This window comes from Equus caballus, chromosome 8 (assembly GCF_041296265.1).
Source record: "Equus caballus isolate H_3958 breed thoroughbred chromosome 8, TB-T2T, whole genome shotgun sequence".
Taxonomy (NCBI): Eukaryota; Metazoa; Chordata; class Mammalia; order Perissodactyla; family Equidae; genus Equus; species Equus caballus.
Window position 1 is genome coordinate 42,992,136 of NC_091691.1, and position 20,000 is coordinate 43,012,135.

Here is a 20,000-nt window from a genome sequence, read left to right on the forward strand (position 1 = left end):
AAAAATGTACAGTAGCCCCCTTATCCACGGTTTTGCTTTCCACTGTTTCAGTTTCCCACAGTTAGCCACGGTGTGAAGATGTTAAATGGAAAATTCCAGAAACAAACAATTCATAAGTTTTAAATTGCGTGAGATTCTGAGGAGCACGATGAAATTTCTTGCTGTCCTGCTCCGTCCTGCCTGGGACATGACTCATCCCTTTGTCCAGCGGGTCCACACTGTGTCCACCACCGCCCATTAGTCACTTAATGGTCGTCTTGGTTATCAGATCAACTATGCAGTATCGCAGTGCTTGTATTCAAGTCACCCTTATTTTACTTAATAAAGGCCCCAAAGCGCAAGACTAGCAATGCTGGCAATTCGGATATGCCAAAGAGAAGCCGAAAAGCGCTTCCTTTAAGTGAAAAGGTGAAAATTCTCAATAAGGAAAGGAAAAAAGTTGTATGCTGAGGTTGCTAAGATCTATGGTAACTTTTCTTACAATATATTGTAACAATTGTTCCATTTTATTGTTAGTTATTGTTGTTAATCTCTTACTGTGCCTAATTGATGAATTAAACCATCATAAGTATGTATGTAGAGGAAAAAACGTGTATGTAGGGTTGGGTACTGCCGTGGTTTCAGGCGTCCACTGGGGGTCTTGCATTGGATCCCTCGGATAAGGGGACTGCTTAGGGCAGGGCTCTTGTTTGTCTTCTTCCCCTTCTCTCTGTTTCCTACAGCTGCTGTGACAGATTAGCACACATTCAGTGGCTTAAAGCAACACAAATTCACTCTCACAGCTCTGCAGGTCAGAAGTCTGAAATGGGCCTCCCCGGGCCAAGACCAAGCACAGGTGGCTGCCTTCCTTCCCGGAGGCTGGAGGGAAGAACCCGTATGTTGCCTTCTTCAGAGACCACCGGCATGGTTTGTGGCTCCTTCCTGCATCTTCAAAGCTCTCCAGCATCCCCCCTCCACTTGTAAGGACCCTGCAATGACATTGGGCCCACCTGGACAATCCAGGCTAATCTCCCTATCTCACGCTCAGCTGGTTAGCAACCTTAATTCCATCTCCAACTTCACTCCCCCTTGCCATGTGCCATAACATATTCACAGGTCCCAGGAATTCAGATGTGGACATATCTGAGGGCTAGTATTCCACCTACCAGCTCCATTGCTTAGAACAGTACCTGTCATGATATGACATCAAGTGTTTGCTTCATAAGACTCTAGTGGTGGGGTGGAAGTGAGGAGAGGGTAGAAACAAGCCAGGGGGCCGTGTGCAGTGATGATCTTGAGGCTAGAGGATGAGAACATGGATGTTCATTATACCGTGCTCTCTTCTTGTGTATATGTTTGAAAATTTACACCATGAAAAGTGAAGAATAGATTCAATGCTATATGTAAGTAAATATCACAATCCTGCAGTTAAAAACAAGATCCCAGGGCTGGCCCAGTGGCATAGTGGTTAAGTTTGCATGCTCCGCTTTGGAGGCCTGGGGTTTGCAGGTTTGGATCCTGGGCATGGACCTAAACACTGCTCATCAAGCCATGCTGTGGCAGTGTCTCACATACAAAATGGAGGGAGACTAGCACAGATGTTAGCTCAGGGCCAATATTCCTCATCCAAAAAAAAAATGAAAGAAAGAAAAAAGAAAAACCCACATGTTGCCTCTGGCCACTGTGTGTATACCTCTGAAATTAATATATTATGTTGATTATACCTCAGTTAAAAAAAACTGAATATAATATATAAAATGTGTAAAAATCTGCAATGATCAAAACAGTGTAGAGGCATAGAATCAAACCAAACAGTGGGAACAAGAAAGTGTGTCCAAAGACAGGCCAGGTACCAGCATGCCTAAGCACTCAGTGTGGGGTAAGGTAGTGCTTTAGATCAGGGCAGGGAGGACAATTTATCTAATAAATGGAGTAGGGAGGGAAAAAAGCTGGGTCACTACCCCCAAGACATACCCTAGAACACATTACAGGTTGATAGATGATGTATAAGGAAATAAACAAAATGTTTTATAAGAAATTATAGGGGACATTTATACAAATTTAACTTAGATAAGGACTGTCTAGGTATGACATCAACACATCTAGGCAAAAAAATATTAAGGAAAATATTGATATATTTATCACATAGATATTTTTAAAATATGTTTCTTTTAACAAAGCCATGTTAAAACTGGAGAAAATGTTTTAAACATAAATGACAAGTAAATGCTTAATATTCTTAATATACAAAAAGTTCTTAGAAATCAATAAGAGAAAAACAAATTTAAAAAATGGCAAAAAGTACTATAAGAAACCGATAAAGATATGTGATTTGTACATTAAAAAAATAAGGAGGTAACATCTGTTACCTAACAAAGGGGTCAAAGAATGTGTTTATTTGTAATACGTAAGGTTAGCAAAGTGTGAGGAAACAAGCTCTTACACACTGTTGGTAGGGTTATAAATTAATTCATCTTTTCTTGGGGCCAAGTTTGCCCCAGCTCCTTATGATACGTAACCCTGTGGCCCAGCACTTTCGCTTATGAGACTTGATCCTGAAATAGCCGTAGACGTGTGCAGGTGTGGATCTGCACGCATAGATAACACGATCTTACATCGCCATCAGGTATTCCTCATAACTTGAAATACCTGTGCTCTGCAGTAATATTTGCACTTACCTGGAATTTAAAAAGTTTTAAATATGACATTCCCTGAGTGTTATTTGTTAATCTTTAAAAGCTGTGCTTATGTAAATACCCTTGGAATGCCTTTAGGGAAATGTGTATAAAGAGAGACAAAGTAACTCCAAATGACTGGGTTGTGCAAACAAGAAGGGTGGAAGATTTGTTGATTAAACAGGAAAAAGTAGGCAGGGAATTTTTAATAAAAGATGGACAAAAACACCCCAAAACAGGATCCCTCTGGCCGCTGTGTGGCCAGCGTGGAGGCCACTGCCATATCTAATGCTGTAGTGGAAGCTTCCGGACAGCCAGTCAGGGAAAGGTGACCTCGGCTCAGGAAAGCAGGGCGCACAGCGGCTCCGCGCCCGGGCGCCTTGGCGCGGGGACAGGCGCGGACCGAGTCCCTCCCGGCCCGGCGGCGGCCCCGCGGGCTCGGCCAGGGCGCGCTGGTGCTGCGGCGGCTGCCACCGCGGCGAGGTCTGCCCGCCGCCCGTCCTGCAGGGCACGTGCCTCCGAGGCGGGACTTCGCCCGAGCAGAAGGGCTAAGGGCGGCGGGGAGCAAGGCAGCCTGCGCAGCGCGGAGGGAGGGGGAGGCGCGGCCTCCGGACGCACGAGCCGTGGCTGCGGGCGACGAGAAACGCCGGTGATTTAGGGACGAGGGGGCCGTAGTGGTGGACTTGGAGGAGATTCCCTTGCTGAGGAAGCTCTTCGATGTTAATTAGCGCGTTGAAAGAAAAAAAGGCAAGGAAAGGAAAAAGGATTCCCTCTCATTGCAAAAGTAGTATATTCTGTTAAAATTTTTTTTTTTTTAAGATTTTATTTTTTCCTTTTTCTCCCCAAAGCCCCCCGGTACATAGTTGTGTATTCTTCGTTGTGGGTTCTTCTAGTTGTGGCATGTGGGACGCTGCCTCAGCGTGGTCTGATGAGCAGTGCCATGTCCGCGCCCAGGATTCGAACCAACGAAACACTGGGCCGCCTGCAGCGGAGCGCGCGAACTTAACCACTCCGCCACGGGGCCAGCCCCTCTGTTAAAATTTTCTAAAAAATAACTCAGAAGTATTAAAACAAGTGGTGGTCTGCCTATAATAGCATTATTCAGAAGAGTCATTGTTCATAGTTTGGTATATAGTCTCCTAGCCGTTTTTCTCCTCAGCTTTGCATACTGTTGGGTTTTAGCCTGTCTGAGTAGACATATCAGACAGGCCCTCTGCTTTTGTGTGGAGAGAGGGTCTACGTAAAAATCAGAAACGTTCTTCTGAATGGCACAGAAAGAACATTCAGTAATGGTTTTTCCATTCAACACTTGCCAGCTGAGAATGTTGGAATGTCAGGAATTTTCCTCTAGACTTGCCTCTTTGTTTGAATCCTAATGGCCCCCTGGGTGTGTTTTGGCTTCTGCCCTTGACTGTGGTGCCCGAGGTGGTCCTGGGGAGGTGAGATTCTGGGTTGTGCGCTGGCACCTGAGACAGACCTGAGCTCTGGGCACAGGCCTCCGTTGGCTCTCGGGCTGCGTCGAAGCGACTCACCAGGGACAGAGCGTCCTCTGAAAATCATCATCCATAGCTGATCCCTGCAAGTTCCGGGCGGCGATGCCAGAGCATTCTGGCCGGGCTAACTCATCTGGCAGGGCAGAGCTCAGCTGGAGCCTGTCCTTGTTTGGAAACTTCATGTATTTTTCACCACTGCTCATTCTGGACATGCAGAGTTTTGCTGCTATGGAATTTATGATGCCGCAAACCTGCATTTAAGGAATTTTGCCTGAAGCACACTGGGTGGTCTGAAGCATTAGGAGATTTCCTGGAATAATATTTTCCATTGTGTGCTGAGTTGTGTGACACACAGGATGGTGTGGAATGGGAAGAAGGGAGGTTTGTGTTGTGGGTAAGGCACTCAGAAGTCAAGAGCAGGGCAAGGGAGGGGTGTCCAGCCAGAGCCTGCCTTACCTTGGCCATGAGCATCCTCGCGGAGCTGGGAGAACCCCCGATCCCACCCCCACCGCCACCCCATTTTACACAATTTAAGAGCCAGCATGCAAACAGGCACAGGGCTCCAGGCTCCCTCTTGATACTATGCCCCTGAGGGTGCCCAGACGTTATTAATGCTACTTGAAAAAAGGCAAAAAGTAAGTTGAGAATTCCTAATTAAAACCTAAATAAATAGGTTTCTTTACTAATTGTCAGAGCATTTAATGTACTAATAATACTTTGTAAACCTCCAGGGGAGCATTATTACATGTGGTGTTTCTCAAACTTATTTGGCCAAGAAACCTTTTTTCCAAAAATCACCTCAAGGGCCCAGGGTTCTGCAGAAGACCTTGGGAAATACCAAACTGTGCCATCTCGCCTCATGGGCCATTTCATGGTTTTCAGAAATGAGTTTAATTGCCGCTCAATAGTCCATTGCATGGGTAAGCCAAATTTACATTTCCAGACCCCCATGGTTAGACATTGAGATTGGTTCCAATTTTTCAGCATTACTGATAATTCTGCCAGCCCTGGTGGTCTAGTGGTTAAGATTCAGCACTCTCACTGCCACAGCCCAGGTTTGTTTTCTGGTCAGGGCCCCACACCCCCGTCTGTCGGTTGTCATACTCTGGTGGCTGCATGCTGCTGTGATGCTGAAAGCCGTGCCACCAGTATTTCAAATACCAGCAAGTCACCCCTGGTGGACAGGTTTTGGCGGAGCTTCCACGCTAAGACAGGCTAGGAAGTAGGGACCTGGCCACTCACTTCCGAAAATATTGGCCATGACAACCCTATGAATAGCAGCAGAACGTTGTCTGATACAGTGCAGAAAGGCGAGAGGACGGCACGGAAGGACCGGGCAGGCTCCGCTCTGCTGTACACAGGGTTGCTAGGAGTCAGAATCAACTTGACAGCACTAACAAGCAGCTGATAATTCTAGAATGAATTCTGGTTACTTTGTGACCATCTCTGATTATTCCCCTCAGAAGTGGAATTGTTAAGTCAAAGCATATGAACATTCAAGACTCTCAAAGTATATTGTCCAGTTGCTTTCCAGAAAGGTTATGTCCACTTATCCGTCTGCCAGCTGAGGGAAGTGGGGGCAGGGTTAGCAGCCCTCTGTGCAAGCTGAGAAGCCTAAGAAGCTTGAAGAAGACACTCCATTCCCTCTTCTCCTGTAGACATCCAGCAATTAAAAGACAAGGAGACACACGCTAAGGACGTACACAGCCATTTCTTCTGAGGGGACAGATGGGCTTTTCACAATTCCCTGTGCTTCTTTTAAATGAGGAAATGCCACCTGAGAGTTATCTAAACACTTTAACTTGGTATTTTAGGGATTTTGCTGGATAGTTAGGGAAGAAGTGATTTTGAATTGGCATCTTTTGTGCTAATCTTCAAATAACCTTTCAAAGTAAGATTTAAAAAAAAAAGTTGTATGAACCTCCTGTGATTGTGAACTCTTCCCAGAAGAATCTTTTATGTGAGTGTTTCATCAGTCTTAATTCTGACTCTATGGAAATTGAATTATGTCGTGCTGAGTGTGGAGGCCAGTTGTGGTGCTTTTGTTTTATATTTGTGTGGGGAGAAGTGTACACATAGGCTAGAAGTGATTTCTCTTTTTGTCCTTCACAAATATTATCCTTTCGTCAATGCATTATTGGGTTTGGAACCCAGATGTGAACTTTTAACTCATTAAAGCCCCAAGTCCCTGGCAGTAAAGTCATTTAAGTGGCTTCACCAACAGATTTATTTCAAAATGATTCTGTTTGGAGGAAAGAAAGAACAAGGAATGCATCCTATACAAAGACCTGTTCAATAATGCGTGAGACCTGCACACCAGGGACCGTTTTAGGTTCTGCTCGTCGTGGTACAGCAGAAAGTGACCTCTGTCTTAGAAGGTGTCCACAGTTTGCTCCTGTTTGTGCTTGAGTCCACAGGTACCTTGATTTTTTGAGATATAAATTTTGTACCTACTTGGTGTATTTAAGTGGACCTTTTTTATATGAAGGCTATTTTGAAAAAATGGGCATTTTATATAATTGGGCTAAAAGGACGCTTTATATTCATTCCTTACCCTTAGTAAAGCAGGAATATTTCAAAAAAATACATTGCTTCTTCCTCCCTTTGGGCAGGAATTCTGATTTTATTTTCTATGTGTGGAATGGATTGCCAAGGGATGGATTAAAAATGGATTTATTGATGCCTAACGATTACACAGCGTTGGCAGTCAGTGAATATGGAAAGGCACGCGTGGCAAATGGCCCACTGTCCTCCAGTGAGTCCTGGCGCGTGGCCACAGCCCTTCAGCTGGGAACTCCTGGGTTCATCCTGGGCTCCATCCAACCTACTCCTTTTACTGAAAACCACAGAGGTACCAGGGCAGTTTCCCTTCAAGCTGGAGAGTGCGCCAGGGCGTGGAGTTGGGGGGGTGGCCTGCCTCCCTCCATACACTTGTAAGTGCTGTGCTAGCATTCTTCAGTGCACTGAAGGAAACAGGGGGCCCGATGAGCCCCAAATTTCCAGATAGGATCATTTCAGTTTGGCAAGTATTTGTTCAATGATAAGTATTGCGTGGGAAATAAAAATGAATGAGTGATGGTTTTGTTGTTTGCTGGGAAACCTTCAGAATCCATCCTTCCTTCCCTCCTTGCTCCTTCCTCCACTCCCCAATAAAAATGGTGCCCTTTTTTTTTAACTTAAAAACCATTTTATTGAAAAAAATCATTGTACAAATTTATACTATACAGATTCTTATAATGAAAATGTACAAATCCCTAGAAATCCCACCATTAACATTTGGAGAAACAGAATAACTATACACACAGGCATACACCCACATACATTTTACCTGAAATTATGTTATGATACATATGCTGCTTTGACACTAATTTTAACAGTATGTCAAGGATATCTTTTCCTATAAAGTCCTCACTATCATTTTAATGGTTTCAGAATATTCCATTATATGAATACACCATTAATGAATTCTCTATGCTGAACCTTGATGCTGTTTTCAAATATTTGCTCCCATACACAGCATAGGGATGAGTATGTTTGCGTGTGTGAAGATCACTCTAGTATATGTTCCTATAAGTGGAATTGCTGGGTCAAAAATGTGCACATTTCAACTTTTGGTAGATATTATGAACAGTGGCTTTGAAAGAAGATTTCTCTTTTATTAAATAAAAATTATATATACTGATTTAAGGTGTGCAACATGATGATTTGATGTATATATACATAGTGAAATGTTACTGCAGTCAAGCTAATTAGTATATCTTCTCACAGTTACCTTTTCTTTTATGATAAGAACACCTGAAATCTACTTTCTTGGCAAGTTTCCAGATTCAATACAGTGTTATTAACCATGGTCATCACGCCGCACGTTAGACCTCTAGAACTTGTTCATCCCACGTAACTGCAGCCTTGTCCCTTTGACCAACCTCTCCCCAGTTCCCTCCACCCCCAGCACCCACTGTTCTACTGTCTGCTTCCATGTATTCCACATTTTCAGATTCCACGTGCCAGTCAGATCATGCAGTTGTTTTCTTTCTGTGTCTGGTTTACTTCACTTAGCATAGTGTTCCTCAGGTTCATCCATGTTGTTGCAAATGGCAGGATCTCCTTTTCTTTTTTTAAAGCTGGATAATATTCTATTGTTTACGTATGCACCATATTTTCTTTATCCCTTCAATCATCACCGCACACTTAGGTTGTTTCCATATCTTGTCCGTTATGAATAATGCTGCAGTGAACATGAGAGTGCAGATGTCTCTTCACGGTACTGATTTCATTTCCTTTGGGTATATGCCTAAAAGGGGAATTGCTGGATCATGTGGGCGTTCTGTTTTTGGTTTTTTGAGGAGCCTCCATACTGTTTTCTCAGTGACTGTACCAATTACATTCCCACCAGCAGTATACAAGGGTTCCCTTTTCTCTATGTCTTCACCAACACTTTTTTGATAACAGTCATCCTAACAGGTGTGAAGTGATATCTCATTGTGGTTTCGATTTGCATTTCCCTGATGACTGGTCATATTGAACATCTTTTTATAAGAAAGTCTTAAAATACATTCCTGTGTAGGATATGAGAGTGCCACCCTTCCCAAATACACACCAAAAATGGATGTGATAAATCTTTTCAATACTTAATAAATGAACACAAGCCTCATCATTGCTTTTATTTTCATTTCTTTTACTGTAATTGAACATGTTTTGAATTTATTGGATATTTCTATCTCTTCCTCTGTGATTTATCTATGTTATATCCTTTGTCCTCTTTTCTATTGAGCTTTTTCTTACTGACTTTCAAAATCCCTCCACAAAATATTCTTCAAATATATTCAACGATATTTAAATACATTCAAAGACTTATTCTTCAAAACATACATGAAGTCTGCGTGTATCCCCACAATAACTGTCTGTCCTCAGCATAGCCGTCTATGCTGCGTAGGGGTGGATATTCCATCGAGCGGTGAGACTTGCTTTGTTCACATTTGGAATGAAGTTCACCTGTCTCACCATTTGCTGTGCGTTTGAGCTGGGCAGCCATCCTGACCGAGGGCGGGCTGCCCAGGGCCGTCACCACTGTGTTTCTCATGAACGGCTCCGCAAGGGGCTTGGGATCTGTGCCAGTCTCCCCTTTTTCTCCTCTTGGCAAACATCTTTTTTCTTACCACTGTGTAATGCTAATGGGATTGCCCTGGGTCAATCATATTAAATAAGTGAGCAGTAGAGAAAAGAAAATTCGTAGGATAGCAAGATTTGAAATAAAATTTATTTTTGGCCTTTGCCCAACAGTGAATTTCATGGTCTATAAACCACTAGCGCATGTGCCGTCAAGGAGGAGTATTTATTATCTATTATGAGCCCTGGGGAGATTCAGGATCCTATAGGGGTGGTGTAGGATAGTAATTTTATATTTAATTTAGGATTGCATAAAATGTGTCCCCTTTGGCCTAAAGCTCTTCATTGTTCCTCTGCAGTTTCATTCCCTGGCCCCCATGTACTACCGTGGGTCTGCTGCAGCTGTCATAGTGTACGACATCACCAAACAGGTAAGAGCGCCCCTTTGAACTCAGATGCCATCTATGGTGATTCTTTGTCCTCGAAAGACCAAAGCAGAGACTTGCCTGCTTGCGTCTTGCCAGTACCTGGCATGAGATTTCACACCATGGTGACTGGGGGTCATGAACACCACAGATTGAGTTTATCTCACCTGTATGTAGCAGCATTTCAAATTTATCTGCCAAATTAAATAAACAACAGTGAGAATTCATTTTTAAAATTGCCTGTTTGTAGAGGCAAGGTCATACCTGCTAGTGCTGTTCTCCAGAATGTCAGCTTTTTAGGAAAAGGAAAATTATTTTTAAGTTCTGCATGTTTTGTAATTGTGGAATACTTATTTTCTATTAGTGTTTCAATCATATTACTTAAAATGCCAAGAATAATGTTTATGTATGCGTCATGTGCATATGATATAAATATCTTTTTGGTTATCACGTTGAGGATCTAGGATATCCGTCAACGATAACTGTAGTGGTTTGCTGGCATTTTTTCCCACTCCTGCAGTGCTGACTCAGTGCTCAGGACCTTTAGTTTAATGACCCATTGCTGTGGCCATCCCTGGGTTCCTGACCACTCCTACCTGAATGTGGGGTCTCCCTCGGCTCGTTTCCTGGAGGATGGTTGTGAGTGAAGGGCAGATGGGAAAACAGGACTCTAAAGTGTGTGTGTATGCGTGTGTGTGTATATGTATTTGTTTCTTTTTCTTTCCTGAAGTAAGTATGAACATTATTTTAGTCCTACAACAGTCCTTATTCATGTTGAGCCAAGGCTATAATTTAAAATTAATATTACTTATAGGAGACAATTACTAATATGTTTATCTTAACTTCATCGTTTCGATTTTAGAAAAGGAAACTTTTACAGGCTGTTTAAGTATAACTTGGCTAACATTAAATTTTGTGCCAAGACAGGGGTAGTATGTTAATCTATGTGAGTCTCTTGAAAATATTTTTCGTCATTAAATTACCATGGGTTTGTATATCTACTTGGTTGAAATATTATGTTGATGGGTCTTTCCCAAGATTGATTTACACTTTTGGTTTAGGATTCATTTTATACCTTGAAGAAATGGGTAAAAGAACTGAAAGAACATGGCCCAGAAAACATTGTAATGGCTATTGCTGGAAACAAGTGTGATCTCTCAGATATTAGGTAAGATGCGTTTAAAACATTTTTTTCTGTTAATAGCCTCCACCCCTGACAGTCTGTGTGTAAAAAGCTGTCATGCCTGTTTTGTTAAGTTTGTTCTCAGTGTAATAATTTAATCCTGGTCATTCAGTTGTGGTGGTCAAGGTGGTATTTATTCAACCAGAGTAGAATTAAGGGGAAAATAATAGAGAAACACAAATTGGATGGACCAGCTAGTAATGAATATTAAAATCAAATCTCCTGTTCAGAGGACAGTTACATCCCTGACTCTAGATGTCTTTGGACTAAATGGTTTTGTTATCTTTGTTACCTTTTCTGTTATTTTTATTGTTACTATCACCATTTTAGTAACACTTTCATATGGTAAGGAGAGTTAGGATTCTTAACATTTTCCATTGCGTCCCTGCTTGTTTTAGTTCTAGACTTTAACTTAAGGATGGAGTCAAGGCTGTGTAATCTCAGTGTTTCATTCTAAGATCTGAATAGGATGTGTTCTACGTGATCACTCTGGCTTTCTCCAGAGACACCGAATTGTTTAACTTCCTTTACCCGGAGACATGTTCGTACGGACCCAGTCCACGGAGACTGCAGATTTCATGATAGCTTTATCTAGCCTGAGAAGCTAGCTATTTTTACTAAATAAAAATGGTATAAAAAAGGAAATAGTGAATTTGCATTGTCTCCATTCTCCTGTTTAATTTAATTCTCAGCAATTCCAGTAGCTGATTTTCATAAAGACAATGACATCATGCTTCAGGTTTTGCTAATCCAAATATGATTGAACCAGAGTTTAATGAACGGTGAAGATAGATCTTCCAAAAGCTCTTAACATGGCCTTTGACAAATTGCTGTTTCTTGGGGATTTTGAAAGCTTTATATCACGTTGCATCAGGTTGGTTTATAACAACAGCCATAAACACCGCTTAATCGTTTGTTTTTCTGGGGGCTGGACAAATCTTTAACTCCCCAGATTTAGTCCAGATCTCTTTCTCTTTATTGTAATCCTAAAACAGCTTACTCATCTAGAATTCCCAGCAGAGTGGCTTTAATTTTAGTCATTGGAAGAGGGTGGGAAGAGACCGCCTTTGTTGAGAGAAGGTGCTATCATTTGACACCATTGAATTGTGGTAAAGGTGCGACTTTAAGTGGAACTAAGCCTTGATGAAACAGAATAGAGAACCCAGAAATAAATCCCCACAAATAGGCTCCACTGATTTTTGACAAAGATGCAAAAGCAGTTCAGTGGGCGAAGGACAGCCTTTTCAACAAGTCGTGCTGGAGCCACCAACCGTCCATAGGAAAATTTAAAAAATCCACCTAAACCTCACACCTTATACAAAGATTACTCTAAAGTGAATCATAGACTTTAATGTAAAATGCAAAACTATGGAACTTTTAGAAAAACTCCTAAGAGAAACTCTTGAGGATCTGGGGCTAAGCCAAGAGTTCTTACAGCTTGACGGCAAAACATGAGCCATATAAGGAAAAGTTGATAAACTGGGCCTCTTCAAAATCAAAAACATTTGCTCTGTGAAAGCCCGTGTGAAGCAGGTGAAAGTCAAGCTACAGACTTTGCAAACCACATATCCGACAAAGGACTGGCATGTATGTGTGGATATAATATAAAGGCTATCTAAAGAACTCTCAAAACTTAATGGTTAAAAAAAATCTGATTTGAAAATGGGAAAAATACATTTCACATGAGAGAATATGAAGAAGGTGAGCAAAGGCGTGAAAAGGTGTCCAACATCATTATCCAACCTATCAGAATGGCTAGAATAAGAGAGCAATGACACCCAATGCTGGCACGTATGTGGAAAGACTGGATCACTCACACGTCACTGGTGTGAATGTAAAATGGTACAGTCACTCTGGAAAAGAGTTTGGCAGTTTCTTTTGAAAGTAAATGTGCAATTACCATATACACAGCAATCACACTCTTGGGCATTTGTTCGAGAGAAATGAAAACTTAACGTTCACACAAAACCTGCACATGAATATTCAGAGAGACTCTATTTGTAATAGCCCCGAGCTGGAATCAGCCCAGACGTCCTTCAACAGGTGAACGACTAAGCAAACTGTGGTGCATCCATACATGGGATACTACTCAGCAGTAAAGAGACGCAGACCATGGATGCATGCAGCCTGGACGAGCCTCCAGGGGAAAGATCCTGGGTGAATAAGGCCAGTCCCAGGGGTTCCATAGTGTACGATTCCACTTACGTAACACTTTTGAAATGAAACCAATTTAGAAGTAGAGGACAGACTAGTGGTGGCCAGGGCTTATGCTCAGGGGTGATGTGAGCAGGCAATGGGGAGGAAAGTGGGCATGGACATAAGGGGGCAACACGAGGATCCTAGTGATGTTGGAACTATCCAGTGTCTTCTCTGTAGGGGCAGACACTCAAACCTACACCGCTGATACAATTATGTGGAACTGCACACACACGTGCACACACACACACACAAATACCAGTAAAGCCAGGGATATCTGATTGGGATAGAGTGTCTCAATGTCAGTGTCCTGTCTGGGACATTATACTGTAATTTTGCAAAATGTTGCCATTTGGGGAAACTGGGCAAAGTACACAAGGAATCCCTTGGTGTGATTGCATGTGAATCTATAATTATCTCAATAAAAATTTCAATTAACAAAAAGTTGAATTAGATAAAAATAAGAAATAAATATTAGAACAGTGGTATATGTGCATGTTATATGTGTTATGTATGATTAACTAAAGTTTCGTAAACACACTGGGCCAAGTGATGAATTTAACCATTCTCCGCATGCCTGACACAAACAAAAAGCAGGACAAGCATATTAAAAACTCCTGCTTAGGAAAGTGGGTATTGGTCCTTGCCCAGAGTGTAAACTGTTTCCTGAGAGACAGGAATAGTCGGGTAAATGATAGGGCCTGCGAACCTAGTGGGCATCTGCTCTTGCTACCTTTCCATGGCAGTGGAATCAGGTTCTTGGTCAACCAATCTGGCTGCTCCAGATTCTGCCTGATGGTGTGATTTTTCTGGGGAGTTAGCCAAATCTTGACACACCAGACCTTATTTAGAGCTTGACCGTCTTTTATTCTAGTCCTAAAACACTTTGCTCTTCTGTAATTGCCAAAAGACTATATTTTATTTTTCATTGGGGGTTGGAGAAGGATAATATGTAGATTTGGCGCATGCCTGTGCATGTGTGTGTGTGTATGCATGTGTGTGTGTGTGTGTGTGTGTAGGTGGCAGCAGTCTCATCTAACAGACTTTGATTGTGTAAGCTTGTAAATTCTTAAGAGGAGCTATACTTGGCGTATTTTGATAGTGTCCTGGAATTTATGGGGTTAACTCTCTGAGCCTGACTCCGCCCACTGGAGGCATTTGTGTGCAGAAGTGCTTCGCAGAGGAGATACAGGCTCATTGGGTCAGTGTGTTTCATGTGCATACATGTTCCAGGAGATGGTATAAAGGTCTGACCACACTACCCACAGTGACAGGCATTCATAGGTATCTGCTCAGGTAAATTCCAGACTTCTGGTTTGGATTTTTTTAGGCTCCTGATCTTTGTGAGAGATTTTCTTGAATATCTTGAAGAATTCTAAACAAAATCTCTTGTGCTCAAATTTTTGTGAAATTGGAGTAATGTGTAGTCTCTTTGAATCTGGGGCATGGAAGCAAGCTACAGTGGGTGGCACTGTATGTGAGAAGACAGTCCCAGGCTCGCACACAGTGGGTGCTCATCAGGTGTCACTTCCTTTCTTTCCTGCCTCTCATCTTCCTCCCCAGTAAAGACGTGCCTTAAAGAGAAGATCTGGAAACAGAGAGTGTGTGGTTCCCGGGGCGGGGGCTGGGAGACTGGGCTATCCCCTTCTCCTTCTGCTGATGCTGGGACACGGATGAAAAGTTGGGGACATTTTAGGGACATACAGTGTTGAAAGAAAATGAGAAAACCTTGACTGCACTGATGGTGCAGGGCTGAGGTCACAACTGACTTGAAAGCATAGACAGCTCAGAGTGGAGAGTGCGTCATGCAGTTTGCAACCCAGGTGGCAGGAGAAGCGGACACAAGTGCTGAGAGGGGCAGGTCACCCGGTTCTGATCAAGTATCGTGAGGCATGGGGCTAGTTCCATGTGGCTCGAAGGAAGCAGATTTGGCCAGGGGTCTAGATGGAAAAGTAACCTTCTTCTCCAAAAGTCTAGGAAGCCCACAAGCCTCGTCCTAGGCCCAGCTGAAGAATTGGGGCAAACGGGTTTTGAAAAGAAAAAACAAAATAAGTCACCTTGCTTCAGTAGTTTTAAAAGTTCCGTGAACATAAGAATCACATAGGGCAGTGGTTAAAAATTCAGATTCCAGGACCAGCTCCTGAGATTTTTTCATTCAATAGTCAGGGTCAGGCTGGGAATTTATGCGTTTTTTTAAAGTGACTTTTTTTACAAGTGGTCCAAGGGCCATACTTGGAAAAGCATTGTCTTAGGTGGTAGGAGTTGATGATAGGGAAAAATGGGGAAGTCCTGGAGCCCAGCTGGGCATCTGTCCAGGTCTCTGGCTGCCCTATACCTCACCCTTCAGACTTCATGGAGAAGGGAAATAGCAGCTCATCTTTCAGGATCCGGAAGTAGCACCATTGACCCATCATCTTGTCATCTCTTCAGAAGCAGTTCATTCTCTGCCCCCTCTCTTTTGCGTCTCACATCAATAGTCATCAGAAGAAAAGATGTGATTGGGTTGGCTTGTCTCCATCTAATTAATATCAGGCTTCCCCTTGGGCCAGCATCTTGTACTCACTCACCTCCTGGATGGCTGGACTGCCTCGTATCCAGCCTGTACTTGGTTGTCTTTGGCTTGGGCAAGGGATTAGGGTCACCTGGCTCTGGCGCTTTCATGAGAGGGGCTGCAGGTTTTTCAGGAACCATCTGCTTTAATTGGCAATGGGGGCAGGATCTTCCAGGTGTCAAGGTTAGAGGAGGACTCCTATCCTACCCCTGACCCTTCAGCCAGAATTACCCCCTTCATATTCCCTCATCAGCCTTCAAGGAAGCCTTGACCTGTAGCCATTATATAGAGTAATTTCTTGGAGAAATGACTCCCCCACCCCCAACCTCATAGGAGGTTTCACTTCTACATTTCTTTTGCTTGATCTTCTTTTCCTCATTTTGAAGTCTTGACTCTGTACACACATCCCCTTTGACATCTCCAAATTATGAACTCTTCCTGCCTTTCTTGATGATTTGGACATTGGCCTTACTCTAATAGATTCTGACTTGACCTGCTCTTCAAGCTCAGGGGTCTCCTATTGGCTTTCCTCGGAGTTCCACCCCTCGCTGGTACCTTTAGGGCTGTGAAGGTATCAGAAAGGGTGAGGGAGGGGTCGTGTAGAAGTGCTGATAGGAGAAAGCCCCTCAGGCCTAATTTATTTTACCTTGTAAGTGGTAGCAGTGGGAAGTCAGCCAACAACAGTGATGGTGGAAACGAGGGGATTTTGAGAGTGAGGCAGCCTTCTACTCAGAGGTGGTGGGTAATGACTTGAGGGTGGCTCTTCTACTGCTGTCCCTCTCTGCCCAAGGTTCCTCCCATCCCCCATAAATACAGCCCAGCTGATAATCAGGGACTATGGAGTCCTCTCGCCCCTTCTGAGGAATGGAATTGTAGTCTCTAAGATTTGACATCAACACTTCTGGTATCTCTAAGGGAAACTCTGAGAGAGATTGGTGGGGCCACTGCTGGTGGTAGTCAGAAATTTTTTCCTGGAGTAGGGGTTGTACACCAAGAAAAGAACATCTGGGGGTGCTCTTCGGAAGTGAAACTAGGGTGCGGTAGGAGGAAGGAAATTTGTCCTGTCAGTTTTCAGCCATCCGATTAGCAAATAAATTTTGGTAGTTCTTTTGTTGCAGCAAAGCACTATGGGAAGTACAAGAAAAGAGAAGAAAGTCTCTTCCTCAGAGCTACTTACTTCTATTTGGGGAGCCAAGAGTAGTAGTCCATGTGAGAGGAAGTATCTAGTGAGTGGTCCAAGGCTGTGGGTAATACAGTTCCCAGCGTTATGGTGCAGAAAGAACAAAGGCACTCAGGGAAGGGAAAGGCTCCTGGATGAATGTGGCACAAGTAGGGCTGTTTAGGATGAGTCGGGAGGAGGAAATTCCAGGAAGGAAAGGTAATGGACAAAGGTGTGGAGGTGGGAGGGAGTTTGACAAGTGTAATGGGGAAGGGAAATCAAGAATATCACCTGACCATTTGCCCTGGGGTGTGCGGGAAGACAGTTGGCTGGCAAGGGCATGGTTTATGAATAGCTTAAAAGTAGGCAGAGGGGTTCGGGCTTGATGTGCGGGGCCAGGATGGCAAGCACCAAGGCTCCTGCCTCCTGCTCCCCGTGTCTCACACCCTTGGCACTGTTGCCCATCAGTCATGGCTCTGAGCCTGCTGTGGCCTCAGGCTCCTTCTTAACACAGTGCTTCATGTAGTCATCACCAGTTAAAGAGATGAAACCTATTGGCCAACCTCAAGGTAGGCTGTGGAGCCATCTGGATTCTTGAGCAAGTGAGGGTTTGTGCAATTTCCTGTACAGTCTAGAGCTAGAAACTGGACTTTGCAACCCAAGTGCCTTCTGCAGCTTCCCAGAATACACACCAACCAAGTCAGAAATCACCAGGCATCACTTTCAAATTTTTGGATAAAGTTGAGGTCTTTAGCAGATTAAAAGTATATTTGGAAATAAGTATTTTCTACTGAGTACATGAATTGCTCTCATTTCTTACATGTGACTCCAAAACTCATTCCAGTCTTAAAAGTGGGCCAAAAATGGGTATAGGAGTTTCTTTAAAATTATACAAACCAACTAAAAGAACTTGAGATGCTGGATAATAAAAAATCCCATTTATTCCAAATACTAAAAGCACAAAAACCAATGAATGTCAAAAGGTCTGGAAATATCGTGGCCAGCATTAAAACGCACACAGCATTTTCTCCACATGAGATGAGGAGGCAGGTAGAGTCTGTGCTGTTGAAATGTGTGCGGAGATGCGCCTCCCCGTGTCTCCACCTTCTGGTGCCGTGCAGGTGGCTGAGCCTGCCTCCCCATGCCACTGCTGGAGCAGGAGGGAAGCAGCTGAAGACTGAACCCCCTAGAGAGCCAAGCAAGGGCATCTGGAATCTCTCTCTCTCTTTTTAATTATAAAGTATTCTTAATGAATAATCTATAAGACATTTATGTATATTTTAAAGAATAATGTGAATTTTAAAGAACAAAATGAACTGTGTGTAACTATGAGTGAGTCTTCCCTCCCCAGTCGGATCCCCTTCTCTCCACCCAGAAGTAATCACCACTCTGACTTTTGTGACAATCATTTCTTTGTTTTCTTTATACTTTACTACCCACATTTGCATTTCTAAACAATAAATTCAGGTTTGCCTGTTTTTGACTTTATGTAAATGGAATACCCTTGTATATCTTATATCATGACTTGTCTCTTGCACTTACATGCCTGGGAGACTCATCCTGGAATGTTAGCTGTAGTTTGTACATTTTCTTGCTGTTTACTGTTCTATTTTATGAGTGTAATACAGTTTACCTATCCATCCTGCTGTTGATGGATATTTGAGTTATTTCTGGTTTGATGTTATTCTGAACATTGCTTCTTGAACATTCTTCTACATCTCGTAGTGCCATGTGTGGGCATTTGTCTAGATTCAGGTGTATAAGCGTTTAATTGCTGAGTCACAGGCTGTGCGCATGCTCAGTTTTACTAGGTAAAGCCAAGGTGTCCCAAAGTGGACACCAGTGGTACATGAGACTTCCTGTTGCCCTGCGTCCTCGCCAAGTCTTTGTACTGTCAGACAATAGTGTGTGGAGTGGTATTGGTAGTAGTTGCAGCTTGCATTTCCCCAGTTACCAATGAAGGCGGCATCTTCTTATGTATTTATTCGCCATTCCAGTTTCCTCTTATGTAAAGAGCCTATTCAAGTCTTTGCCGCTTTTTCTAAGGGGTTGTTTACCTTAATCTTGTTTATTCATAGGATTTTTAATAATATATATCTGATGCTATTCCTTTGTCATATGTATGTGTTGAAATCTTCTTCAAATTTGTTTTATCTTTTCATTTTCTTTATATTGTCTTTTCAGCATTAGAAGTCCTAAGAAGTCTATGTAATAGAATTTACCAGTTTTTTCTTTTAGCTTTTTTTTTGGTGGAGGGGGAGGGTGGAAGAGTAAATCTTATTTAAAGATTCTTTTCATACCCCCAAGACCATGAAGATATTTCCCTATGTTGATTATCTTGTAAAAACTTGACGGTTTTGTTTTCCTATCTGTCTTTAAATCACTTGGAATTGATTTTAAATATGCAGTCATCTCGTTGGTTGTAAAGTCTGCTCTTTACCCACCCATGTGCAGCACCCGCTCGGTCATATGTCACGTGTCCTGTGTGCGTGGGTCTGTTTCTAGGCTCTCCGTTTTGCCCCATTGCCCTACTTAGTCATCCTTATACCAGTACCACACTGACCTTAATTATTACAGCTTTAGCATTAGTCTTGATAAATGGTCTGGACTTACGCCATGGTCTGGAATCCCTTTAACCCGTATTTGTTGGCCCCAGAAAGAAGACTCCATGAGGGTGTATGCTGTGGGTGTGGATGTGTGTGTGTTGTGGTCTGGTGGGGATTAGGGGAGTGTTCAGGCCCATTATCTGCATGGGGTGAAGATGTGTGTGTTGGGGGGTGGTTATTTTTATGCCTGATTTAAAACAATATTTAAGTAAACTTTTTTTAGAATAGATTTATATTTACAGAAAAGTACAAAGGTAGTACAGAGAGTTCCCATGTACCCCCCATCCAGTTTCCCCTGTTGTTAATATCTTACATGATTATGGTACATTTGTCACAACTAGGGAACTAATACTTCACTCAGATTTCATTAGTTTTTCCCTAATATCCTTCTTTTATTCTAGGATCCCATCCAGAATATCATATTAGATTTAGTTGTCATGTTTCTTTAGGCTCCTCTGGACTGTGACAGTTTCTTAGACTTCCTTTGTTTTTGATGACTTTGACAATTTTAAGGAGTACTAGTCAGCTGTTTTGGAGAATATCTCTCAATTGGGGTTTGTCTGATGCATTTCTCATGATTAGACTGGGGATATGTGTTTTGGGGAGGAAGACCACAGAAGGAAAGGA

The 20,000-nt window shown here is 42.8% G+C and overlaps 1 protein-coding gene across 2 annotated transcripts in view; it reads left to right on the forward strand.

Moving 5' to 3' along the window:
- RAB31 (RAB31, member RAS oncogene family) overlaps positions 1-20,000 on the forward strand; it is a 120,610-nt gene that overhangs the window by 72,376 nt on the left and 28,234 nt on the right. For both annotated transcript variants that reach the window (XM_001489527.5, XM_023647464.2), the window contains exons 4-5: positions 9,613-9,684; positions 10,740-10,846. In XM_001489527.5, coding sequence (XP_001489577.2) covers positions 9,613-9,684; positions 10,740-10,846 — 179 coding nt within the window. The remainder of the gene's footprint in view (positions 1-9,612; positions 9,685-10,739; positions 10,847-20,000) is intronic.